This window comes from Cebus imitator, unplaced genomic scaffold, assembly GCF_001604975.1.
Source record: "Cebus imitator isolate Cc_AM_T3 unplaced genomic scaffold, Cebus_imitator-1.0 Scaffold652, whole genome shotgun sequence".
NCBI lineage: Eukaryota > Metazoa > Chordata > Mammalia > Primates > Cebidae > Cebus > Cebus imitator.
The window spans coordinates 144,097-171,998 of record NW_016107967.1 but is presented as its reverse complement, the minus strand read 5'-3'; the positions used below and the strand labels follow the sequence as shown (position 1 = coordinate 171,998).

The 27,902-nt window shown below is 38.5% G+C and overlaps 1 protein-coding gene and 1 non-coding gene across 5 annotated transcripts in view; both read right to left on the bottom strand.

Moving 5' to 3' along the window:
* NETO2 (neuropilin and tolloid like 2) overlaps positions 1–27,679 on the bottom strand; it is a 64,457-nt gene extending 36,778 nt beyond the window's left edge. For 2 of the 4 annotated variants that reach the window (XM_017517910.2, XM_037734672.1), the window contains exons 1-6: positions 27,278–27,679; positions 15,808–15,864; positions 13,115–13,255; positions 12,240–12,488; positions 8,234–8,278; positions 8,023–8,150 (exon numbers count right to left, since the gene is read on the bottom strand). In XM_017517910.2, coding sequence (XP_017373399.1) covers positions 8,023–8,150; positions 8,234–8,278; positions 12,240–12,488; positions 13,115–13,255; positions 15,808–15,864; positions 27,278–27,311 — 654 coding nt within the window. In that variant the 5' untranslated portion in view covers positions 27,312–27,679. The remainder of the gene's footprint in view (positions 1–8,022; positions 8,151–8,233; positions 8,279–12,239; positions 12,489–13,114; positions 13,256–15,807; positions 15,865–27,277) is intronic. The other 2 variants (XM_017517911.2, XM_037734673.1) reach the window with 1 other exon arrangement.
* LOC119469424 lies at positions 5,982–6,081 on the bottom strand. The gene has a single exon (XR_005198221.1). It is a non-coding gene; the product is annotated as a small nucleolar RNA U13 (small nucleolar RNA).
* Positions 27,680–27,902: the final 223 nt, after the last annotated feature.

The following is a 27,902-nucleotide window of genomic DNA, read 5'->3' as shown; positions in this document are numbered from 1 at the left end:
TTTTTTGCCCTGGAATCTGCTGTCCTGGTTCTCTGCTCAGTCCCCTTTTTGAACTGGCGAATGGGCGACTTCCCGTGGCTCCAATCGCCAGCCAAAAGGGCGCCCAGACTGGTGTATTTTGTACAGAGAACCGCGGCTCCAGGGCGCCGACAAAACAGCCGCACGGGGCAAAGCAGTGGCACCGGCTGGCACATCCGCGCTGGCGACCGTGGAGCTCCTCCGCCCGGGAATTTCCTAGTCTGTGGGCAATAAAAACGCGGTGTCCACTCACCCTCTGTGCTTTCACTGGGAGCTGCAATCCTGAGCTGTTCCTAAATGGCCATCTTGTATCCTCCTTCCGTCCATGATTTATTTTGAATTAATTTTTGAATACAGTGTTCAGTGAAGGTGAGGGTTCATTCTTTTTTCTTTGAATATGGAGATCCAGTTGTTCCAGCATCATCTGTTAAAGACTATCCTTTGTCTCTCAGTTTCCTTCGAATGTCAAAAATCAGTGAACCATATTTGCATAAATCTAACCTCTGGACTACCCTGTTCCACTGATCTGTGTGTCTGTCCTTTGTCAGTATCAGTCTTGGTTACTGAAGCTTCACAGTAAGTCCTGAAATTAGGTAATGAGTCTTCCATCTTTGTTTTTTTTCAGAGTAATTTTGGCTCTTGTAATCCTTTGCTTTTTCAGTATGTTCTAGAGTCAGTTTGTCAATCTTTACAAAAATATAGCTGTGATTTTGATTGAAATTGTATTCCTCTGTATAGATCTTCATAAGAACTGACATTTTAGCACTACTGAGCCTATCAATACATTGATACAGTATAACTATTTATTTAGGTCATCTCTGAATATTTACATTGTGGTCTTGTAAGTTTTCAGTTTACAGAGACTATACTTTTTTTTTGATGGGGTAATATTTTGAATAGTACGGTTTTCTTAATTTTGAACTCCAATTTTCATTGCTAGTATGTAAAACTTCAATTTACTTATTTAGTTTTCTTGAGACAGGGTCTCAAGTTTGTTGCCCAGGCTGGAGTGCAGTGGTGCGATCTTGGTTCATTCCAACCTCTGCCTCCTTGGCTTAAGTGATCCTCTGCCTCAGCCTCCTGGGTAGCTGGGACTACAGGCACAGCTACCATGCCCAGCTAATTATTTTTATTATTATTAGTTTTTTTTTAGTAGAGGCCAGGTTTTGTCAGGTTCCTCAGGTTGGTCTTGAATTCCTGAGCTCTGGTAATCCACCTGCCTCAGCCTCCAAAAGTGTTGAGATTACAGGCATGAACCATAGTGGCTGACCTGCAATTGATTTCTGTATACTGGTCTTCCATCCTGCAACCCTGCTAACCTGATATATTTGTTCCAGGAGCTTTTTAGATGTTATGGAAGTTTTTATATAGACAGTGATATCTTCAAAAACAATTTTATTTATTCTTTTTCAATCTGTATGCCTTTTTGCACTGGCTACAACTTCTAGTATAACTTCTAGTATAATAGCTTGCTACTGAGTTTTCATCATTAGGTATGGTGTCAGCTGTGGGGTTTTTTTTGCCTTTTTTTTTTTACCCTAACAGTCAGGGTCTTACTATGAAGTCCAGGCTGGCCTTGAACTCCTGAGCTCAAGCAATTCTCAATCTTCCTTAGCAGCTGGAACTATGGGGGTACATGTCATTGTGCCTGGTTTAGCTGCAGGTTTTTGTAGTTATCTTTCTCCAGGTTATGGAAGTCCTTTCTGTTCCTATCTTTCTGAGATTTTTGTCATGAATGGGTATTAAAGTTTAACAAATGGAAAAAATCATAGTTTTCTTTAGCCTATATGGTAAATTACGTTGATGTTTCAAATGTTGAACCAGACTTGTATTCCTGAGATGAACCACGCTTTACTATTAGTATTTTTTATATTGCTGAATTAGATTTGCTAACATTTTATTGAAATGTTTGCATTTTCTTGATTAATACTGATCAATAGTTTCCTTATAATGTCTCTGTCTGCTGGTATCAGGCTAATGCTTGTCTTACAAAGTAAGTTTAGAAACGTTCCCTGCTCTTTGATTTCCTTGATGATACTAAGGAATTGGCATTATATCATCTTCCCTGATGCTTGGTACAATTTGCTAGTGAATCCATCTAGGCCTAGTGTTTTCTTTGTTAGAAGGTGTTTACTAATTCATTTTTTGAATAAGCACAGTATGATTTGGGTTGCGTATTTCTTCTGGGATACGTTTGGAGAGCTGTGTAGCTTTTAAAAGATTTTCCCATTTCATCAAAGTCATCTGATTTTCTGGCATAGAGCTGTTCCCAGTATTTTCTTATTCTTTTTAACATTGGTAGGCTTTGTAGTGACATTCTCTCTTTCATCCCTGATGCTGGTAAAATGGTTGAAATTTACCCAGTTACCATTCATTTCCCTTTATTCATGAAGTTTCATGATTCTTTTTCATAAAAGTATCATTTATCTAAATAACTTCCTTTAAGATTTCTTTTATAGCAAGTGCATAGGTGATAAATTCTCTTAGTTTTGTCTTCTTATTCTTGAAAGAAGTTTTGCAAGGTATAAAATTCTGAGTTCACAGTTCCCTGTACTGCGCACCCCAGCATGTGAAGATTTTGATCTACTAACTTTGGCTTTCATCACTTCTAAAGAGAAACAACAGTCATTCAAATCACTGTTCCCTCATACAAGATGCATTATTTTTCTCTGGCAGATCTTAAGATCTCAATCTTTGGTTTCAAGTAATTTGATTTTGAGGTGTGCAGGTCTTGTTTTTTGTTTTTGTTAATCGCATTTGATGTTCACTGAGCTTCTTAAATCTGTAGATGTATGTCCTTCACCAAGTTTGAGACTTTTTAGCAATTTGTTCTTCAAATATTTATTCTGTGCCAATCTCTTCTCCCACTAGGACTTAAATAACACAAATGCTAGGCCCTTTGAAACTGTCCCATAGAGAGTTTTCAATTACTTTGTTTCTAATCTTTTTCTCTCTGTACTTCAGATTGGATAATTTCTACTGATTCATCTTCAAGTTCAGTGACTTTCTATTTTTTCCATTTTCCTATTGAGCCCGTAGAGTGATTGTATTTGTTAAAAATTCAGATTTTTCTTTTAGTGCTAAATTTTCCACTTAAAAAATTAATTTCTCTGCTGAGTCCTATTTTTCCACTCTTCAGGAGTGTTTACTGCTATCTCATGAAGCATGGTTCTATCATTGCTTTAGAATTTTTGATAATTCTGGCTGGGCGTGGTAGCTCACACTTGCAATCCTCGCACTTTGGAAGGCCAAGGCAGGAGGATTACTTCAGCTCAGGAGTTTGAGATCAGTCTAGGCAACATTGTGAGATCCCATTTCTATTTTTAAAAAATTTAAAAAAGAATTTTGGATAATTCTAATATCTGGGTTCTGTTTTTGGGATCTATTGATTGCCTTTCCTTTAAAATTAACCAGATTTTCCTAGTTTCTTTTCTAATTTTTCACTGAATCCTGGACATTTTGAATACTATGTGACTATGGATTCTGTTAAAAATCCCTGGAGGAAGTCATTTTTTGTTATTTGTTTTGGTTCCGCAGACAATCAGCTAAGTTGTGTTCAGACTGCATGTTCTGTCTCACTTTGTTTGAGTGGTGGTCCCAATGTTCAAAGACTTTGCTGTGCTGGGTAGGCTTGCCCAGCATATGACTCACTCAGAGATTTAGAGGTGGTTTATACTGTAACATGGTTCCCAACACTGCTGCCATGTTTCCCTGGATCTGTTTCACACACAGGCACCTCAGAAGGAAAGCCCGAATTAGTTCTCTCCTCTAAAGACTTCCTTTATATTCTCTAGATGACAACATGGTCTTTTCTACCCAGTTCTTCTGGCCAGAAAGACAAGTTTTCCTTAGAATTTTAGTCTCCCAACCTGTTGTGAGTTCTGACTAAGAGAAAAAAAACAGAGATTCCCTCCATATTCTCCAAACCTTACCATTTATACCCTTTACAAATTATTGACAAATCATTGTTTATAATATTCTCTTATAATAGTCTAAAACACTTATTAAAATTTCAAGTATGCAAAAACAGACAAAATATATCTGTGTACCCAGCTTCCAACTTCAACAGTTATAATCTACCCAATCTTATTTTATCTGTCTCTCCTCACTTCTACCCCTTACATATTAGAGACAAATCTCAGACTTTAAATCATTGCATCTGTAAACATTTCTGTATCACTAAAGCCACTTAAAAAATAACCTTTATCCTATTATCAACCCCCAAAAATAAATAACTTAATATTAAATACTAGCATTCAAACTTCTAAATGTCTCTTAACGTCATCAGTTTCCTCCATTTATAGTTTGTTTAAATCCATAAATTCACTTGACTTTTATATCTCTTTTAATCTATAGGCTCCTGTTTTTCCTTTTTCCCATCATCATTTATTTATAAACACAGTTTTTCTCCTCTTTTGTTTAGCAGGTCTACTTTCTAGTTGGTTTGTTTCACAACTAGATCTTTGCTGTAGTTGATTTATAACTCCTCCATTTCTAATACTATTTATGTCTTTTTTTCTAGATCAATCTTGGCAGAAGTCTGCCTATTGTTATCTTTTACAAATAGCCAATGTCAGTCCTCATTGATTTCTTCTTTTTGTATCTTTTTTTTTTTTTTAAATTTCTGTCTAATGATTGTTGCCCTTTCTTTGGATTTGTTTTTCTTTTAACTTCTTGAGTTCAATCTTATTACATTTCAATCTTTTTTCTCAAGGTACTGTTTGCTGTACCTCAGTTTTTTATATGTAGTATTTTCATCATTAATGCATTTTAAATGTATTTAAATTTCCATCCTAATTTCTTCTGTGACTTACAAATTACTAAGTAGTATATCTTTCCAAACATACAGACTTTTAAAATAATCTTTGGTTGCTGATTCTTGGTTTAATTGCATTTTTGTCACAGGCTGCTCTGCATATATGTTCAGACTTTGTTAGTTGAGCATGTGTATCTGTTTTGATAAATGTTTTATGTATGCCTATTCTCTGGATGTTGGCAGTAAGATAACATGTCCATTAAGCATATACTGTGTTATTTAAATCTTTTGAACCATATTAATTTTTTGTATGTTTGACCTGTTAATTATTACTAAGAGGTACAAAAAAAAATTACTCACTGTGTTGTGGATTTGTCAATTTTCCTTTGCAATCATCAATCTATGTTTCGTGCATTTTAAGGCTATATTAATATCTTTAAATTATTTTAAATTATATCTTGTGAGATAGTGACATTCTTGATTTCTATTTTAATAGTTACATCAGCTCTTTTCTGACATGTGTCTGTTATTTCTTTTCTAGTTTTGTATTTTTAAATTTTCCTGTAATTACAGGTGTATCTTGTTAGATACATTTGTATATTAACTGTAGCATTTGGTTCATTTATTATTTTGCAGAGAAATACCTTAATTTTGCCCTCATTCTTTTACTTTTTATTTTTATGGGTATATGATAGTATCTTTATGGGATACATGAGATATTACAATATAGGTATACAGTGTATAATAACTACATCAGTATAAATGGGGTATCCATCATCTTGAGCATTTACCACGTGTGTTACAAATACCCAAATTATACTTAGTTATTTTAAACTGTACAATAAATTGTTGACTGTAGTCACTGTGCTGTGCTATCAAATACCAGATATTATTAACCCTATCTAATTATATTTTTGTACCCATTAGTCATCCCCACATCCCCACCACTGCCTTCATTCTTAAATGACAATTAACACCTTAACATTATGAAGGCAGTATTCTATTGTCTTCGGGATTCCATTTTGCTATTGATAATTCTGGTGTCAATCTTAATAGCATCCTTTTGTAGACTATTTTCTGTTTTTTAAAACTTTTCTCCTTGTCTGTGGGGTGCAATGTCAGTGTCACTTAAAAATTTTTTTTTTCCTGCTTGGGAGTCACCCTGTGTCATGCTTTTCATCAGTTCTTGAATTTTTTTTCCTTTTCATGTAAGATAGGCAATGTACTGACATGGTAACAAGGCTGGAGGGAGGCACATGTCACATGTGTGCATGAACACCGGGCATCAGGTTTATGCACTACAGAGTAACAGTTCTGGAAAATCCTAATAAACTATCACCTCTCCTAGCACTATGCTCTGGGTAATTCCTCAGATCTATCTTTTAATAACCATACTTTTAACTTACAGACCTCCTATTTGGTTATTTTAAAAATGGATATGGTCATTTTTCTTTCTCATTTTTTCGTTTCCTTCTTGTAGGATATGTGAAACACTCAAGTTCTTGGGGATCTAAGGAACTCCTTCCTGTCTGTTACATCGGTGAATTTATACCCACGGTGGGCTGTGAGCATAGGCGTTTTAGAATTTGGGGGCCATGAGCTGACCTGCAACAATGTTTTATCCATGCCAACCCTGAAGCTTCCTTGGTGATTTTTTAGATTTATTTTTGCCAGGTGACTCAAAGGTTTTATGCACCCAGGATGATTTGTTAGTTTTTGGACTTAGTGACTCCTGGGTTGAGCAGGGAATGTAAATTCATTTCTCAAACCCTAATAAAGGCAGGTTCTAAGTACAAAGCTAGGGGGGACCCCAGCCTCACTCCCAACTCCACCCTGAGACCAAACCCAGAAAAACAAGTTTCTTTGTCATCAGCATGTGCCAGTGGAACACTTTTTCTAATCTACGCTTTTATGTGAATCACCTCCCTTTGAGGGCTCCAGCTTCATGTGAGTCTCACAAAGCCCATGTGAACTACAGGACTCTTCTTTTCTCAGTGTGGGAATTAAAAGCAAGTTCCCAGCTGTCTACCCCTGTGCTGTAACATGCTACGAAAATCAGCCAGGAGCATTCGTAACATCAATTTTGGTTTATTAATTTGTAGTTCTCTCCATTTCCCGTACACAAGCATTACCTGCTTTTTCTCCTTCCTGGAGCTTACACATATGCTTTTAAAGAATTATTTGTCACATTTTATCCAATGTTTCCAGGTGCCTTCTAGTAGATGGGGTTTCAGGTTACCTTATCTATCATATTATCCAGTCTTTAAATCTGATTTTCACAATTCTTGAGAGTTATATGTTTTCCTACCTTCACTCTCTCCTTTTTTCCCACTTTTTACATAATACGCATTAAATATAATTTTAACTCTGCTGATATTCCTAGAAGTATAAATTAAATGCAAAAGTAGTCAGTATCCAATCTCAATCTGTCAGAGTTATTTTAAAACATCCTTCCCTGCAGTTCTTTCCAATAAAAGCGCCCCATGAGTAGCACAGGACAGCAGGGTAAAAACAGAATGAAGACTTGACACATTTGGGTTTTTATTTTTAGATCTCTACGACCGACTCTGTAACCTTTGAGAACACACTTTCACCTCTTGTAGCCTATTTTCCGCCTCATAAAGATGTTAATGAGTCTATAATCATATTGATGAATATGCACACTCACCAATTAGGAACTGACTGGTCTTAATTTTTTTTTTCTTTTTGAGATGGAGTCTTACTCTGTCACCCAGGCTGGAGTGCCGTGGCATGATCATGGCTCACTGCAACCTCTGCCACCCAGGTTCAAGAGATTCTCCTGCTTCAGCCTCCTGAGAAGCTGGGATTACAGGCACCTGCCACCATGCCCAGCTAATTTTTGTAGTTTTAGTAGAGATGGGTTTCACCATGTTGGCCAGGCTTGTCTTGAATTCCTGACCTCGAGATCCACCCGCCTCGGCCTCCCAAAATGCTGGAATTACAGGCGTGAGCCACTGCACCCCGTGAAGAATCTTAATTTTTAAAAATTGGGACTCTTAATATATGTGTAATATTCCTAAAAAATTTCAGAAATTCCAGTTTATTTAACTATAACAATGCTGGGATCTTAGTAGGTGCCGATAAAGTAAGTAAAATAAAATATATTTCTAAAAAGTTGCAATATCAGTTTATGTAGTCAATAAATATTTTCACAAACCAAAATAACACATTTTGCAAATCATGCCTTATCATGTTCTTCTCTGAAGTGAATTAATACGTAATAATACCTTAGCTTTTGGAGTGGCTTTAATGGTCCAGATGCAATCAACAGCTTGGCCAGGTTTCGTTTTCTCTTCTTGTTCTACCTGACTAGAGCGCACTATTCCATCAGCTCCCGAGAGCTCGAACTGACAATCTAGAAGGAATACATGAAAGGTGTTCAAAGGAACATATGACTGATCAAAAATGCCAAGAGGAACAAGTGGTAATATACTAAACCTGGAATGGGATTTAAAATACCTCCTAGGTAAGTAAAGTCTGGATCTGTAACAGAAAAAAGAATAAAGTTATTGGTACTGAGATAGTTACTTTAAGCCTTGATGTCTTAAGTTATATCTAATGCTCCATTTGACAGCAAAGTAAGAGAAGCTTTCATGGATGTAAACTATATCATTGGTCATTTATAAGCTCACTTACAGGATCGACAGGTATTTAATCACGTTTATACTTTTGATTCCATAGTGAATTATTTATTTATGCTACTTGCAAACTCACATCAACTGTCAAAGCTGAACAGATAAACAGAACATCACGTATACAATAAGAGAATATTATTTGGCCTTAAAAAAGAAAGAAGTTCCTTTCTGCTAAATCATATTACAATTTGTCTTCTAAATTTTGGCTTAAATAGATGCTGGTGATGGTTGCTTAACACTGTGAATGTACTTAATGCCACTAAATTGCACAACTTAAAAATGGTTAAAGAGAGCTGGGTATGGTGGCTAATGCCTCTAGTCCCAGCTATTTAAGTCTTTTATTGGTGTATAGGAATGCTTGTGATTTTTTCGCATTGATTTTGTATCCTGAGACTTTGCTGAAGTTGCTTATCATAAGGAGATTTTGGGCTGAGACAGTGGGGTCTCCTAAATATATAATCATGTTATTTGCAAATAGAGACAATTTGATTTCCTCTTTTTCTAACTAAATACCCTATATTTCGTTTTCTTGCTGATTGCTCTGGCCAGAACTTCCAATACTATGTTGGATAGGACTGAGAGAGGGCACCTTGTCTAGTGCCAATTTTCAAAGGGAATGCTTCCAGTTTTTGCCCATTCAGTATGATACTGGCTATGCGTTTTTCATCAATAGCTTTATTCTTTTAAGATACATTTCATCCATACCTAGTTTATTGAGAGTCTTTAGCATAAAGCGCTGTTGAATTTTGTCAAAGGCCTTCTCTGCATCTATTGAGATAATCATGTGGTTTTGTCTTTGACTCTGTTTATGTGATGGATTACATTTATTGATTTGTGTATGTTGAACTAGCCTTGCATCCCTGGGATGAAGCTGACTCAATCGTGAAGGATAAGCTTTTTGCTGTGCTGTTGGATTTGGTTTGCCAGTATTTTGTTGAAGATTTTTGCATCAATGTTCATCATGGATACTGGCCTGAAATTTTTTTAGTTGTGTCTCTGCCAGGTTTTGGTATCAGGATGACATTGGTCTCATAAAATGAGTTAGGGAGGATTCCCTCTTTTTGTATTGTTTGGAATAGTTTCAGAGGAATGGTACTAGCTCCTCTTTGTATGTCTGGTAGAATTTGGCTGTGAACCCATCTGGTTCTGGACTTTTTTTGGTTGGTAGGGTTTTAATTGCTGCCTCAACTTCAGACTTTGTTATTCGTCTATTCAGGGATTCAACTGCTTCCTGATTTAGTCTTGAGAGGGTGTAAGTTTCCAGGAAGTTATCAATTTCTTCTAGATTTACTGGTTTATGTGCATAGGGATGTTTGTAGTAATCTCTGATGCTAGTTTGTATTTCTGTGGAATTGATGATATCCCCTTTATCATTTTTTATTGCATCTATTTGATTCTTCCCTCTTTTCTTTTTTATTAGTCTGGCTAGCGGTCTATCTATTTTGCTGATCTTTTTTTTAAAAAAAAAAACAGCTCCTGGATTCATTGATTTTTTTTGAAGGGTTTTTTTTTGTGTGTGTCTGTCTCCTTCAGTATAGCTCTGATCTTAGTTGTCTTCTGCTAGCTTTTCAATTTGTTTGATCTTGCTCCTCTAGTTCTTTTAGTTGTGATAGGGTGTAAATTTTAGATCTTTCCTCACTGCTTATGTGGGCATTTAGTGCTATAAATTTCCCTCTAGACACTGCTTCAAATGTGTCCCAGAGATTCTGGTACATTGTATCTTCGTTGTGATTGGTTTCGAAGAACATCTTTATTTCTGCCTTCATTTCATCATTTATCCAGTTGTCATTCAGGAGCAGGTTGTTCAGTTTCTATGTAGTTGTGTGGTTTTGAGTGAGTTTCTTAATCCTGAGTTCTAATTTGATTGCACTGTGGTCTGAGAGACTGATTGTTTTCTGTTCTTTTGCATTTGCTGAGGAGTGATTTACTTCCAATTATGTGGTCAATTTTAGAATAAGTGCTATGTAGTGCTGAGAAGAATGTATATTCTGTGGATTTGAGGTGGAGAGTTCTGTAGCAAACCCTAATAGGGTTTGCTTGGTCCAGATGTGAGTTCAAGTCCTGGATATCCTTGTTAATTTTCTGTCTCATTGATCTAATATTGACAGTGGAGTGTTAAAGTATCCCACTATTATTGTGCGGGAGTCTAAGTCTCTTCGTAGGTCGTTAAGAACTTGCTTTATATACCTGGGTGCTCCTGTATTGGGTGCATATATTTAGGAGAGTTACCTCTTCTTGTTGCATTGATCTCTTTACCATTATTATGCAATGCTCTACTTCTTGTATAATTTTGTTGTGAACCTAAAACTGTTCTAAAAAGTAAAGCCTATTAACAAATTTTACTTTTTGTAAATATCCTTTTGGCATTGAGCAGATAAATACTTGGTTGGCTATGGAGATTACAGAACAAAAGTGAAAAAAAGAAGAGCAGATAAATACTGAAGCAAAGCTTAACATTTCCCATATGGGTACTGACAGGGAACAAAATGTTGTTTATGTGTTTCAGGCAAAAAGCAGATAATAAAGTTATATGTGTACCATAATCCCAATTTTGTAAAACAAACAGAAGAAACAGATATAAAAAAAATATTGGAAGGGATATACACCAAATAACAACCAAAAACACTGATTTTATATACATGGTGGAAGGATTATGAATATTTTCATTTCAGTGTTTTAGTTTTTTCCAATTAAATTTCTTGCATGGAAAATAAATGAAAGCAAAAAGATCATATAGCTGTTTTACTGTTATTTTTTCATCTTGTTAGTGTGTAAGCTTGGTGAGGACAGCAACAATAACTTGCACATCTCTGTTTCTGCATTAGGGGTATATACATGTCATACTGGACAGGACTTTATAATTCTCAGAGTGCTCTCATCTACTGTGTATGGGGCAGGTAATACAGTGGGGCAGGCTGATAATATAGTGGACCCCCAATATACCCATAGTGGAATCCCTATAATCTGTGAATAGTAGCATGCATATAGATACATATATAATATATACAGATTTTAAAGAATAAATTGTACATTTCAAGGCAAAAGATGCCATTAGGTTAAGGATCTTGAAAAGAGTAGAAAGAGCTGTGAAGAGGGAAACTAGGAGCAAAGACCAGGTTCTCCTCCAGGTTCCTAGAGGAAATGAGGCCCTGCTCAATTTTGGACTTCTGGTCTCCCCAGCTGAAAGAAAATCAATTTCTGCTGATTTAAGTGGCCAAATTTGAGGTAATTAGTTATGGCAGCATCAGAAAAGTAATACAGCAGGCATTCCCATTTTACTAATGGCAAATCTCAGGCATAATTCTGTGCTTAACAGTCCTATAGCTATTAGGAGGCAGAGAAAGAATTCAAACCCAGATCTTTGATATCTAAGTGCAGAGCAGTATTCTTTCTATTGCTCATATATTCCACCCAAATTCAGTTGGGTGGTTAATTCAATCAGCTAAATGAGAAAAATCATATAAAATAATTTTTGTGGGAATTCTGAAAACAAGACAATTTGTTGAATCATTTAAAAAAAGTATTGTTTTTAATGTTGTTGGCCTGAGTATATGCTATAAGACAAAAAAAAAAAAAATCTAAGAAAATGTGGCACCATCTCTGATACGCTTCCAATCCAAGTGATGCGTTTCTATGTCCAATTTCTACTAAGTTCTTATTTGTTCATGGAATAATTTCCCTTTGACTTTGCTAATTTGTTTAAAGTCTTGATTTGATTAACTTGACCAAACTAATCTCTTTTTTAACCTTAAGATTCTAAAATCAGAGTTAGAGATGCCCAACCACTTAAAAGATAACTTGCTCTTTACCTGGAATAAATGAATATTTTGCTCGAAATCCCAGTCCTTCAAGCTCTTCATCAGAACTAAACTTAATCCACATGAATCTCCCTGTTGATCTAATTAATGGAGGGCTTTTCACACCACAGTAACGATCTATAAGAGGAGAGAAACCAAATGGCCCATCTCGAACTTCCAAGTGATCAAACCGACACTCAAATGATGGCTCTATATAATAATGTTCATCAAAGGTCAACTCTATTCTTTGACGTGGAGCAGCTAGAAAATAAGAGTAAGCAAATCAGGGCAACACAAACAAGAAGGAATATAAATGTATTGACACAAATGAGGAAAGCAAAACAACTGTTCTGCTAACTGCTTCATAGACAAAGGTCTTAGTGACAACTGCTATAAAAGTCATGATAAATGTTGTAACTTAAAAACAATACTACTCTGTAGAACTATAGTAATCTTTTCTTTTGGCTATGGTATCTACTAAGTTAAATATTCTTGAGTGATGCTACTGCTTACTTAGTTCAAGATACAATGTACCACAATACACAGAAAAATAAACAGAAGAAATGAAAGGAACTCACTTATGTGAACATAAATTTGAATTAAGCCTTACAAGGGATGCCAGTAAGTTTAAGTTTCTTATCAGAGAAGTTTTTCATATATACTAATGTACCTAGTTGAATTATATTTTGGGAGATTCAAACTTTCCATAACATTTCTGCTAGTATCTTGTAATGCATTCAATATGCAGAAATACTTATCATTACTACAGTTTAATTCAAATACATGTTTAAATTTTGTTCAAACTGGTTTACATAGGTCATTTTACCAACACGTTTAGTTTTACAAGAAAGTAAAAATTCATCCAATAAAAGAAATTAGTCTAATACCTTCCAAAATGTAGATACACTCCTTGTTTGGTGGATATGAGTCAGGATAATTTGGTGAAGCAAAATGACCTCCATTGCTGGTTCGAACCCAGATGCCACACTGGGTTGCAGGAATATGCTTGATTCCAATATTTTGTCCATCTTGGGGAAAAATGGCATTTAGAACACTCATTACAGGAGAAGATAATCATTCTTTTCTTTCCCCTACCACTTCCCAAACAATTCCTCACTCTATGCTACATATATAAAATTTTATAAGAACCACTGTCAAATTTAGTATAACAAATTGAGTACAGAAGTGAAAGAGAGGGAGGGAAAACTTGCTGGGAGAGGACAAGTTTGCCATGTAAGAGAAAAGGGAAATAAAGGGCTTATATGCACATAACAAAGGGCAAAACCATAGAGGGGAATCTGCTAAGTCAGTAAGATGCAATACAATTCAGTTCTAACCTAAAAATAAAAATAAAGGCATCCCAAGATTTGATCTCTGATATGGGACCCTCATACTTAGTTTTATCCAACAGTGAAAGAAGATTCCAAGGTTACAGAGGGATTTTAGTTGAAGATTGTAGACTAAACACATGCATTTAGCTCTGCTCCCTCCTGAAACTCTACTTAAACAACAATAAAAGGATTTTTAAAAGGGTATAAAAACCCTTAAGTACAGTGGGATAGATATGGCAGTAACAATTGGAGGTACCAGAAAGTGGGGTGGGGGGTGGTGTGTACGCTAGTTAAAAGTCTGTTTAGAATGAGTTGGGTTTTCAGTACCCTCTCCTACTCCACAAATCTAGCTTAGCTGCTGCTCTTCAACCACATCAGAACACTAGAGGTGATTTCTTTGGAGAAGGTAAAACAACAGCGACTGGGGGACACAGGCACAGCTGAGAAGAAAAACAGGGAGATGAGTGAATGTTAGCACATGTCCCAGCCTTCGTTTCCTGCTGAACCCCCACAAAGGCCTCCTGGTCAGATATTGAACCTTCAAGCAGGAAAAGAGAAGATTCTTTTCTGGGAATCTAAACAGCCCTAGGAAAGACCTGATGCAGACATAGGAAGGAGCTCCCCAATGTCAGGTGTGTCAACAGTGAGTGCCAGTGACCAATCTTTGCCCACACCTGCAGACAGCTAACAATCAGATTTTAGTACCCCTCTTAAAATATGAGCCTTCAAGGATCACCAGACATTGGAGGAAAGCCTCTAATATTAAAAAAAACAGGAGAAAAGCAATTCTGAGGAGATAAAGACTAAGTAAGAAAAATATTTAAAAACCACCACTACCACAAAACAATCATTTAATATCCTGAGAAAGAAAAGCAAGTAAATCCATAAGACAAGAACAAAGACAGTCTACAAACAGAAATTATACTCAGAAAACAGAACCAAAAAAAGCTTCCAAAAATAGAAGTAATGAAAAAATTAGCAGAACATTTACAGAAGAGTTCAGCAAACTATGACCCTGAGTCAGACATGACCTACAGCCTGCTGTAAATAAAGCATTACTGGAATATACCCATGCCCATCATTTGTATGCTTTTGTTCCTGGACAGAAGAGTCAAGGAGTTAGAGGAGTTGCTCCAGAGACTGTAGGGCTTACAGCACCTTAAATACTTATGATCTGACCCTTTACAGAAGACGTATTCTAATTCCTGGTTTAGAGGTAAAGTTGAAGAAGTCTCAGAGAATGTGGAGCAAAGAGAGACGGAAAATAGAAGAGCTAGAAACAAAAACCAAGAGGGCCATACCAAGTAAAATAATAGGAATTCCTGAAAAGACAGAAGAGAGAAAATTGAGGAAAGGGAATTTAAAAAATTAAAATGGAAAGACAAAAGTCAACTAAATGAGTAACTTAATGTATATCCTGAATACTGATTGAGTTAACCAGAATTATGACAGAACTGTACTGAGAAGGGTGGTACAAATGAAAGGTACGACAACACTCATATACGGATAGGGTGGACAACAGGTGTGTGAAAGAGCTAAATTCTCACCTTCCACAGTGAAAAATCAGTATCTAATGTCTAAAACTGAAATAACCAAGAAGTAGCAATACAGCATGTTATTCAGAGAAAGGAAGAGAAATACAAAAAGAATCAGCCAGGAGTGATTATTTCCATGGAGCAGGAAGTTAAATAGGGCAAGATGGGGAACTGATTTTTCCTAATTAACTTTTAGGAATGCTTTGATTTTTATCATATGTATTACTTAGATGAAAATAAAAAACAAACAAGGTTACACTGAAAATGTACTAAATTTAGACATAAAAATCTGGTTCCAAAAAATCACACTAGCTAATTATCTGTCATAAATCAAGACAAAAGAACAGGACCAAGCTTTGAATAAAACATTAATTGAAGTGTTTCATTTGTTTAAATTAGAAAAAGGAACTTTTATCTTTGCTTAGTGATAAAATATAAATCTCATTTAATTTTTGGATAAAATCCACAGTATGCTAGCAGCTACTAGTGATGTCAATTTTTTAAATTTATCAGGGCAGGACTTTATGCTGACAATTTACTCTAGTTAACTGCAGCTGAACCCAGTTAAATTGAGGCTGTTGGGCTGACAGAAAGCCTTAGGTCACTGGAACACCCCAGAGGGATTATGGAAATAGTACTCAAAGTTGCAATCCTTTCAAATAAGCCAGTCCCTTGTCTTAAACATGCAGTAAGTCACCAATGTCAGTACTTTACCTTGGGTTTTTTGGGCCACAGCAATCCCTTCCACTACCAGTACTGTTATTAACAACACTAAAGAAATAACAGAGAAGAAAAGTTACAATTAAATCTATACTACATTTTACTAAGTCAATAAAGAAAATCGGATGACAAAAAAAGATTAACTAAAATCACTATTTATTACTAAAATTCACTCGCAAGATCTTTAAGCATTAAATATTGTGCTCTGATTTGCAACCTAACACTTAAGATAACCCAGGAAAAGACAAGTGGTTCTATACTCATTTATACACACATTTAATAACACATGGCATTTAAAGCACTTTTCAGCTTTATAGTTTACAAAAAAAAAAAAAACCCCGAAAAAACCCTTGTTTTTTGCAACAGACCTTGCTCATCCTAACTATTCCTCTGTTTACTGTAGTCCATCTCAGAGTTTACATGTAGTATAGCTGGCTCTGTAATGTGCTATGGCAGTGAAGTTCAATTAGATTATCTGCTTTCTGAGAACATTCATAATCAAGACAGAAGTAAGGGGGCAGCAGTCTCCTAGAAATCAATTCAAACTGTCTTATGGTTGTGCAATACTATGCTGTGCTCTGTGTTACAAAGGCTAGCCATATTTATACACTAAAGCCTTTTCCCATGTTGAATATTTCTGAGACCCAATCAACAACATATTGAATTGTTTTGTGTATGTGGTTTGAAGACTTAAGATTTTTATGGATGGTGCACTCTCCCTTTCAATGGAAACCATACTGCCAGCATGTCCTGAATTACTGCGTGAACTGGAGTTATTCATTCAGTGAATAGGCACTTACAGAGTATCCACTGAAAAGCGGGTACTAAGGATGCACAGGTGTGGAGAGAGAAATAAAGCAAAGTGGTTAAGAGTGTGGACTTAAGGAGTTACATGAATCTAGGTTAGGGTTCAAGTTTTGCCTTGTACCAGCTGTGAGGCCTTTTCAGCTCAGTTTACTTATTTTTAAAGTAGAGATGATATATAAATAGGCCAACCTCATTGGTGGCTATGAAGATTAAATGAGATGATGTGCATAGTACTTTTATGTAACAGGCATTCTGCTACATAAACGATGGATATTAGGACAAACCAGCATCCACAAGGAATCAATGTATTGCGGAATCTACGATACAAGGTGAAATGGAGTTTAACAGGAGATATGCAGAAGGCATAATGGAAACAGAAGGTCCATTCTGCTGGAGGTTAAAGGAAATAAAATGAGGAAAACTCCTAAAAGAGAAGGCATAATCTGGTTGGACCTTATAGGACTTGATTCCAGGAGAAGGAGAAAGAAATATTTTAAATAAGAACATGGAAAGCCAGGGATGGTGACTCATGCCTGTAAATCCCAACACCTTGGGAGGCTGAGGCAAGAGGATGGCTTGAGCCCAGAAGTTCCAGACCAGCCTGAACAAAATAGTGAGGCCCTGTCTCTGTGAAAAAAAATTAGCCAGGCATAGTGACACATGCCTATACTGCCAGCCACTTGGGAGGCTGAGGCAGCAGGATCACTTGTGACCAGGAGTTAGAGGCTGCAGTGAGCCATGATTGTGCCACTGCACTACCACCTGGGTGAAACAGACCATGCCTCAAAAAAACAAAATAAAAATAATATAAAAACATGACGGCATGAGCTCTAACTTACAGCAGGTTTTAGGGAACTCCGAGTAATACGGTGTGGTTAGCATGTGGAAGGCTACAGTGGTATAGTAGGTTAGAGAAAAGTTGGGTGAGATCCGATTTTAACAAGTTTTGAATGGCATGCTAAAAAGTTTGGACTTCTAACTATACAGTAAGAAGCCTTGTAGTTTTTAAACAAGCGTATGGTATTATCACTTCTGTGTTTTAGACCAGTAATCCTAATGGTTGTGTGGTGTCTACACTTTTAATGAGAAGACAGAAGATCATTAGGAAGCAAAGGTGATCATATTTGCATTATCATCTTTGAAGCAGAGCAGTGGCAGTGGAAAGGGAAAGGAAGAGGGATTAATGACATGGTTCAGATTTAGAGTCAAGTGCAACTTACAGGATGTGAGGGGTGAGGGAGATGAGGCACCGGAGTCTCCTAGTGTAAGTGGCTGGTAGACAGTCACCACTGTTCACTCAATAGCACGTCTGGGTGTCTACCACCAAAGTCACCAATATAGAAGTGCTAAGAGGTAGTTCTTGCTATTCAGTTCACATCTTAAAATCTAATTATTTGACATCTTCATCTTTGGTTTCTTGCATCCTTGCTGACCTCTGTGTCTCCTCTGTCTTTTCTCAATAACATTAATTTCCCCCTTTGCTCTCTTTGGTTGATAGTAGTGCTGAAGATCTCATGTTATGCTGAGATCTTTAACTCTTCACATCTTTACACTGGATCTGATTAGAAGAATGGAGTTTTGAAATTTTTTTAAAGAACAGATTTATGATCAAAAACAAAAGTCAGATAATAGTAGATATTTGGTAATTCAGCAAATAAACTAACCATTTTAATCAATTTATCTCACTAGAAGACACTATCTCCCAGGCATATCATTCAAATCATACACAATTGGTCAATATTTTGTGCTCAGTATACTGTTCCTCCTTAATCATAGATGTAACCATTTACTAGTTTTGACATTTACAAACCCATTTATAAGCAAGTAACCACAAAAAGCCAGCAGACAGGGAACTTAAGAAGCCAATAAACTGAAACCAAGACAGCAACAGTATAACTATGGCAAAGGGATGAACTGTGCCAGCACAATTATGATATACAATGACCAATAAAAATGTGCCTGTGTAAAATAATTGCTTTATGCAATTTGCCTAGAATACACAAGTAAAGTAGATCATACTGAAAATAAAGTTGCAACGCCAAATAGCCTATTATACTCTTTTCAACTTTATTTAGAGGGCTGTGCACAGTTTTCTTTTTTTCTCAAGTAATTACTAGCTATTCACAACTCAATCGACCAAATGAGCTGTGCCACTAAATATAAAAATGACGTATAAAGAATAGGGCGAATCTGCACAGCAATTAGGAATAGAAAGATTTACTGATAGTTTTTGGTAATACAGTTGTGACTATTAATCCATTCTAAATTCTGAATCATTATAAACACAGTTTCCCAAGTTGTGTAACAAGATCTTTGTACACTGCTTGAGTTATAATCAGGCTGAGATATTAAAACAAATTCCATTAATGCTAAACCCTGCAATTATTTAGCACGTGAAGCAGTTCTGTGGTTCTTTGTTCTGTCTTTATTCTCAATCTAGGTGTCACTATTCCCTCTTACTAAAAGGATCAATAATTTCTGAAATCCAGGAATACCTCATACTTTGAATTCAAAGATAATGTAAATAGGAAGGCACTAATTCTATAAGGCAGAAATCTACACAAAAATAAAAATTCTAAACTCTATAACCATGCAATTTGATTGTATAGAGAACTACTTGTGATTTGATGCTTGAGAAAGGTAGTGCCCACCATTTATGACGTTACTCCTGGTTCTAGAGTTGAATTTAGTCTTATAATAATCCGTGTACAGATCTGACCTAAAATGAAGTCACTCATATGATAAACATAGGTGCCATTCAGGCTGTTAAACAATCCTCAAAGCCACTCCCTTTATTCCTCCTCTTTTTTTTTAATCATGAATCACTGTCATTTTAGCTCTAAGCAGAGAATCCTGTTCCCAGGCTTTCCATTTTAAAGGCCTATTTTCCACTGTAAAAAAAAAAAAGAAGAAATCAAAGTCACATTTATTCTTTTCACTGTTACTTAACAGTGGCAATTATAGCTAATGCAATAAATGCTGGAAAGAAGACAAAATTATTATTTATAGATAATGTTACTGAAAACCTAGAAACTTCAAGAGAATTACTTGAAAAATTATTACAACTATTAAGAAAGTAAAACTAAAATAAATAAACAATAAATATACTGAATAAAATGGAGCAGTAACATGTTTCTTATTAAAATAATGCTGCAAAGATAATGAGTCTTTCCAATAGGCCATACATTTAATATTTTAATCAAACTCTTAGTGAGTCCTGTTTTTGGACTTAACAAAATGTTTTTGATGCTGATCTTGAATATTGGCCAAAGAAAATTTAGAAATAACATAAAATACATAAAAACAATATATGATATACTTATTGTAAAGCTACAGTAATTAAAAAATGCAGCAATGACACAGGAAGAAACAGATGATCTGTTAAACATATGCAGCAACCCATTGTCTAACAGGTAGTGAGTCATCTCCTGGGGGCAATGAACCAAACACACATAGTCCTTATTCTCCACGACCTTATAGATAAGAAAATGAAAAACAATTAAATGCTCAGAAATAGACATACATATCCAAGAACTAATTTTTACTGATTGATTGAGACAGAGTCTCACTATGTTGCCCAGGCTGGAGTGCAGTAGTGTGATTTTGGCTCGCCTAACCTCTGCCTCTGGGTTCAACAATTCTTGTGCCTCAGTCTCCCGAGTAGCTGGGACTACAGGCATGTGCCACCACGGCCAGCTCATTTTTTCTATTTTAGTAGAGATGGAGTTGCACTGTGTTGGCCAGGCTGGTCTCAAACTCCTGGCCTCAAGTGATCTGCCTGCCTCAGCCTCCCAAAGTGCTGGGATTACAGGCGTGACCCACCACATCCAGCCCCCAATAATTTAGATACATGGTATTTGAAATCCTTGGTGAAAGAATAAATTTAATAAATGGTTCTGTGATAATATATTAATTCTTTGAAAAAAATAGATTTCTCCTTCAAGCTAAAAACAAAAAAATAAATATTAGATTGGAAAAAAATGTGAATTAGGTATATATGTTGGGGTGAAGAGCACCTTCATTTACTAATGACAGAATGATAAATAAAAACTACTAATAACTGGGGGGAAAAGATTAGGCCATTATAAAAATGTGCCAAAACCCAAAAAATTCAGCCTTACAAACATACATACATACATATATGCAGATTCTAGTGTTGGTCAGCCTATAGGAAACTGACACACTCATAGAATGCAATCGGACTGGAAACTGGCACAACTTTTTTGAGGTTAATCTGGTAGTATACATTAAGGCTCAAAAATGTGCAAATCCCACCAATATTTCTACTTCCAGCTGTGAGAATCGAATCACTGGGACTGTGGTTCTCAAACTTTAATATGCACCACAATCACCTTGGGTTTATTAAATTACAGAGAGGGGTACTTTCAGAGACTGTGATCCAGTGGGTCTGAGAAAGGGCTTGAGAATCTGCCTTTTAACAAATTCTCTAGTGATGCGGAAGCTGCTGGAGCTGGGACCACACCATGAGAACCACTGCAACAGGGGCAGGGCGGGTTACTGAAACAACAGCCAGAAGTGGCCTTTTTCCTCCTTTAGTGGACATATTTGGACCAACAGGGATTGAGCAGGGCAGGGGTGGGCAAAAAGGAGTTGAGTCAGTTTTGGAAACGTTGAACTTGAGGTGAATGCTCTACTATCTATTCTTATAAGGCTCCCAACAAATACTTCTCATTGTTTCTGAACATCTGCACTTGCCAGCGACCTCAGACCTCTTGGCTTCCATGAAAGTGCACTGTCTAAAACTTGCTTTCTCCAGGAACGCTTTTCCAACTAATTTCACTTGACAGCATTCAGATATTTCGCTACGGATCATTTAACATCTCTCTGTTTTTATTTTTTGTTGTTGTTCTTTACTGATTTTGTACACTTCTATGTTAGCATTAGGTTTGGCATAAGCAACAGAAATACCTAAACTAACAGTTTAAGACAGAAATACATTGCTCTGTCCTGTGAACAAACTGGAGATAGGGAGTCAAGCGCCAGAATGAAGGGTTTATCAATACCAGAACTTGGGCTCCTTCTGTCTCATTACCTAGCTATGAGAGGCTCATTTCCAAGGTCACCCTATGGTCCAGTATGAGGCTGGAGTGCCAGCTACTCTATCTTCATTACAGCTCCCACATCTGCATTCTAGTCAGCAAGAATGATGACTTGATAAAGAGCATTCTCCCTCTCTTTAAAAACACTTGCCCAGGATCTACAATGATCTCAAACTAAAATATTTAGGGCCAGGTGTGGTGGCTCACGCCTATAATCCCAGCACTTTGGGAGGCTAAGGTGGGGGAGTCACAAGGTCAAGAGATTGAGACCATCTGGCCAACATGGTGAAACCTCGTCTCTAAAAAAATAGAACAATTAGCTGGGCGTGGTGGCACATGCCTGTAATCCCAGCTACTCAGGAGGCTGAGGTAGGAGAATTCCTTGAACCAGGGAACTGGAGCTTGCAGTGAGCCACGATTGCGCCACAGCACTCAAGCATGGTGAAAAAGAGCGAAAAAAAAAAAAAAAAAAAAAGGAAAAAGAAAAAAGTTTAAAAAACAATTCCCCTAAGATACATCATTTTCTACTGATACCTAACTTAGTCACATGGTCACCTAAACCAACAAGAAACTGGGAAATACAGTCTTCATTTTGGGCAACTGTGTGCTCAGCTAAAATTCACAGAATTACTGACAAACAGCTAAACGGCTGTTTGCAGACAACTGGAAGTTTCTGCCACAGTCCCTATAGTGTATTGTGTACACAGCAGCCAGTGATCTTTTCAAAATACAAATCAGATCACATCACAGCCTTGTTTAAAGTCTTCCAGTAAAGTCCCATTACATTTAGAACAAATCCATGCCCCTTACTCTCACTTCAGAGGTCCGATGTGACCTGGAGCCTGTGTATCTCTCGGCCTTCCGAGTGCTCTCTACCAGAACACAGGCTTTCTTCTCATCACTTTAAACACATCAAGCTAATGCTTGCCTCAGGGACCAGCTGTGCTTTCTGCCTAGAATCTCTTTGGCTGGTTCCTTCCTGTCTTTCAGGTCTTGTGAGGCTTCCCTGATTTCTAAATAAGCACTACATTTTCTCCTTCATCTTGCTTTATTTTCATTATGTATTACCTGGTATTTTGGGGCTTGTTTGTTGTCTCTTCTTACTAGAAAGAAGGACCTTGTCTGTCTGAATCATGGATGCATCTCCAGGGCATAAAAGACTGCCCAACCTCAACAGTACTCAATACAGACACAATGAACACATGGGGGTGACTGAGCATGACTCGTGTCTCTTCTTTGTAACTGCAACACATAGCATAGTAACAGACAAACAGACATCTTGGTTGAACAAACAGTAGCCACACATGTGACCTCACTTTTTTTAAATGTGAGCACAAATCAGGGGATGGGAAAAGAACTGAGATTACCTCCACTCTCCTGAGATACCCTGCCACCACTGTTACTTTCCTCAAGCTGGCTCAATTTACCTTTAGGTTAATAATTAAAGGTATCTCTACATATTCCTGTGTTAAGCAACTAAGTGGTAAACATAAGGCTTTTAAAATCTAATACAAGATGCTAGAACCACCTACCTGGTCTCCCTGCTCATTAGTAATTTCCTATAATGACAGCAGAATGGAGTTCAATTAGAGTCCACATACTATTTGACATGGCAGTCACTTGTTTTTGATAAACTATGTTCCAAAGAACAAAAAAAGTACCCAAATTTAATCATACTTTACTAGTTAAGAACAAAGATGGATGGTGAACTTTGGGATCACTCCAGCCTACATATGTTAATCACACTGTCAATCACTTTAGTAAGAAAGAGTAACTGTTGCAGAAGTGCTTTCTCTTTCCTGCAGAATGTGACAAACTCCTCCTTAGTCGAGCTGATCTGAGATGGCACTTTTGTTTGCTCTATTTTAATGATACATCAGTCCTCCTGACTGCACAGCAACTACCATCACCTTCTAACATGATCAGGTCATATTTGAAAGACTACTGTGATAACTTCTTGTGCTGTAATTTCCAATGTTACTCCAGGCATATTTAAACCAACATGTCTTTATGTCATAGAAAGGATTGAACTTTCAGATTAGTATACCCTGTAATTTTGGAAGCAATATAACAAACATGTTGAAGTGTCAGTTCTTGGGGTCACCCTGGTGTTTGAGGTGACTGAGAGGGCAAAGCCTCCCACTAATCAACTCTGTTCTTGTCTGTTGTCCTTTTTTTTTAAGTGCTTCCTCACAAGAGTTCCTCTGAAGTCTGGAAGCCACTGGATTAGATCACCTCTTAAGATGCTCCTTTCCAACTCAAAGACAGTAAAAATTGGAATTTCCAGTGCCTCAGGGACATGTATTTCTAAGTACCAATAATTATTCTGCTGGAGCTTAAGTTGAAAAATGATAGGAGATCATGCTGGATGGGTGGTACCCTAAGAGCAAGGGGTAGCCTATTGTTTTAAAATGTCAGATATGAACTTTATTTACAGTCTATCATTTTTTCATCTTTTCTAAAAAGGACTGAAAGTGGCTTTCATTTGAACTTGTTTTGTAATACAGGATTTTTCCTAAAGAGTGAGTGTACTTTCAAAATGAAAGATAAACCAGATTGCAATTGCGGATTTACTACAACAAAACCATTATTTAGTAAGCCTTTTGAATTGACAGTGTTAAAACAGTTTTTCCCAAACCCTGGAAGGAAAAGTCAAAAAGTTAATTTTTAACAAGGCTTTAGTATTAAAGGACAAGTTTTTCAGTACCACATTTATTTCTGTATAACTACTTTACATTCTTGGGTGAGGTTTAAGAATGAAAAACAGGAGTTAATACTTGCACCATCTCAGACAAGATTTTAAATACAGTGCCAATGAGTATTTGTGCTCTGTTACATCACAAATGTAACCACAGTTTATACAGCTTTAAATATTGCTGAGTTCAACAGATTCTCCAGAAACAAGTGTGCAGAATGAATAAGAACAAAAAATAGATTTATCATCTTCATGTAATATTTACATGTGACTATAATGCTTAGTTAACCTTGACGGAAGGTTAACTCAAATTCTGTGAGGGCTACAGTAATCATAAGCAGTTAAAAGTGAATTATTTAGTTTCAACAACATAGGACGAGGTTTATAAAGCCTAGTAAGGTTATCTTTTTGCTTTAAAGGCTGAAAGTAAAACAAGAATAATCAGTTGCATCTTAAATAACTAAAATTACTTTCTACTTAAAATCTCACACTCATTATGGCTGATTTATTTTAGTAGAAACTGACCATAATATTCCAAACAAGGCTTTCATGGGTAATATCTACAATTATGTAAATAAATGTTAAACAGCTGCTTCAGATAAGAACCTCTTTGATGTTGAAGCAATTCACTTTATAGATAATAAGGTCCCCTTTTTCATGCCTTGGGGCACACAATGAGTATGAATACTGGGAAAGGCCAGTATCTTTTTAAAAGGCAATTTTTTAACAATAAAATATTTTTATATAGGTTATACATGCATTTGGTTAAAAAAAAATCAAGTGACACAATGGGTGTGCAGTGAAACCAAAGTCTTCCCTTCATTCTTGTCTTTCTGTCCCCTGGATTTCTGTATTAGAATCAACTCCTGTTAACAATTTCTTGAATCTTTCCAGACCAATTCTTGGCATTTACAAGTTAATACCATAGAAGACTTAATAGCTTGCTTTCTCTCTAGGAAGCCGCCACCAACAGCAGTAACAACAACAACAACAACAATAATTCAGCTTGAGCTTTAAAAATACTCAAGCATGTAAAAATAGTGTATGTTGACTAACACGGAAAAAAGAAAAGCCAGACACTATATTGTTTTCACTGTAGCTCTGCCATCGCCAGAATCCTTTCCTGAAAGGTGCAACAACTCAACGCTTCACCATATTGGCCAGAGAGGGCAGTGTGCACCCACCGCAAAGGCGAAGGAAGAAACGCTGCAAATCCCTTCACCATTGGAGGAGGCTCTAACAGCTCCTGCCCTAACCAGCTCAGTTTTATCAAGTTCTGCAGGTAAAGCGGTGTGACAGATCTACGCGATGTCATCCGGGGGCTGCCCTCAGATGCTCGGTCAGTAGGATGCTGACAACCTTACCGTGGTGAGGGCGCAACTGGACAACGGCAGAAAATTCAGATAAGCAGAACGATCAGAAATCCTACTGTGCATACGGTTTATCATGAAAGAGTAAAACAAAACATTCATTTCCCCGGAATGACTGTAAAAATTAAGAGTTAGAGATATGAAAACCACAGGACGAATTTCAGAGTTGTTTTCAATTGTAGTATAATAAAGAAATCACTAAGCATTTATGGTTTGTGAAATATTCATCAGCTAGAAAGTCCTGGGTTACCTTAGTGTAAGCTGTAGATCGGTTTACAGTGGGGTAAACGTTTTAAATTAAATTACTAACATCTCGGTCACAAATTTAGGAATATTTGGAGAGGAGATAATGTGTCCAATTAAAATCAAAAGCAAAATTACACGGAACTTTCTAATAAAACAAATGTGAACAAAGTGTTGTTATGGAGCAGGAAAAACACCAAGATCTGTCACTCTACAAATATTAAGAAACAGTGCTAAGCTATACGTGACACGTTAGTAATGCCTCAGTTGTACCCTCAATATTTTAAAAAAGAACATGTGATGACATTACAAACATACAGATATTCAATATTGTCTAAATAAATCAGCAGGGGGAAAAGAGAAGTCCTTTACGGAGTGTTGGTGCTATTCTCCCTCTGGAAATTGAAAAGACGATTTATTCAGTCCGAGTTTCAGCAGCAACTTTGTATCCCAATCCTAATTATCTATGTATATAAATTTTCCTCTAGATTACCGCCTCTTGGGAAATGCAAAGCGGCTGGAGAGTGCTTTAGAGCTCTGCGCTCTTGGGAAGCCAAGTGTTTTAATTCCTGGTACAACAAATTAGTAAGAACCGAACACCAGCGGCGGGGAATTCTGAGACCTCCGGGGAAGCTGGAGGAGCGCAGTTCCGGGGAGTGCCCGGGCTCAGCCCGAGCAGCCGCGCTCCCCCGGGTCGGACTAGCCGAGCCGGGTCCACGGCGCCCGCGCGCCGCCCCCGGAGCCCGCAGTGGTGCCGCAGCCTCAGCGGCCGCAGCAGTTGGGACCCCGCCGGCCCGGCAGGCCCAGTTCCCCGCAGCGAGGTTGGCGCGCCGCGGGGCTGTTCGAAAACCGCTGCACGACGTCACGGCCGCGGCTTTTATTGTTCGCATGGCATTACTTTTTGCCATCACATCTGGAGAAAGAGCGGCCTTCGCTCCACGACAGGAATCTCACAACTTTGCGAAGCGATAGGCGGAATTCTACGGAAGCGGCGCTTGGGCGCAGCTCCGAGGGCCCCGTGGGGCCCAGTCCTCCCAGCCGCCTTCTCGACCCGATCCCCTTTCCCATTCGCGCCCGGCGAACGTCGGCTGGACTCGCAGGGGCCGAAGGCGGCGCGCCGGGAGAGCCGGACAGTGAGCGCGCCCCGCGGTCCGCTCCGAGTCGCCGCCAGTACCGCCAGACAAAGAGGCGCGTCGGGTCTGGGGATCAGGGAAGGGACGCGGCAGCCGGGCAGGGCGGCGCGCCAGCCTCGGCCCACAGGGGGCGCCGTCCGCGGCCCCAACACTTACCTTTGAGGACCGAGCAGAGCCGCTGAAGGGCCATGTTCCCGAGCTGCCCGGCGCTTCGCAAGGGGCTGAGGCGGCTGCAGCGCGGGGCTCACGGCCCGACGCAGCGGCGGCGGCCCCGCTCCATCCTCATCGCCGGCCAGCAGGTGCCTCCCCGCGGGGCAGGGCTCAGGTCCTACGGACCGCCATGCCCGAGTCCCCCCGACGAGCGACGCCTCCTGCTCCGCGGCGCCTAGTCCCATCGACCGCCCGGGGGCCGAGGAGGGCGGGCGCGCGGCGTGGGACGAGCCGTCAGCTACAAGCGCGGCCCCGGCGCGGGATCTACTGAAGTAGAGGGCGCGGGGCGACCAGGCTCATTTAAGCAGGGAGCGCGAGCGCCGCGTGCCGGCCGCGCCGCCTGTGCGCATGTGCCCGCCCCGCCCCGCCCCGCGCCTGGCGCGCCCGCCGCGGCCTCGCGCCCCGGGACGGCGTCGCTCCCCACCGGCTGCCGTTAGGGCTGGGGACCCGCGGGGCGCGGGGGATGCGGGGGTACCTCTCGCCTTGGCGGCGCGGTGCCCTCCCGCTCCGAGAGGCCGACGCCGGGGCATAGCCCGGCCGGTGCCCAGCCGCCGCGCAGGGTGCCCGGGGC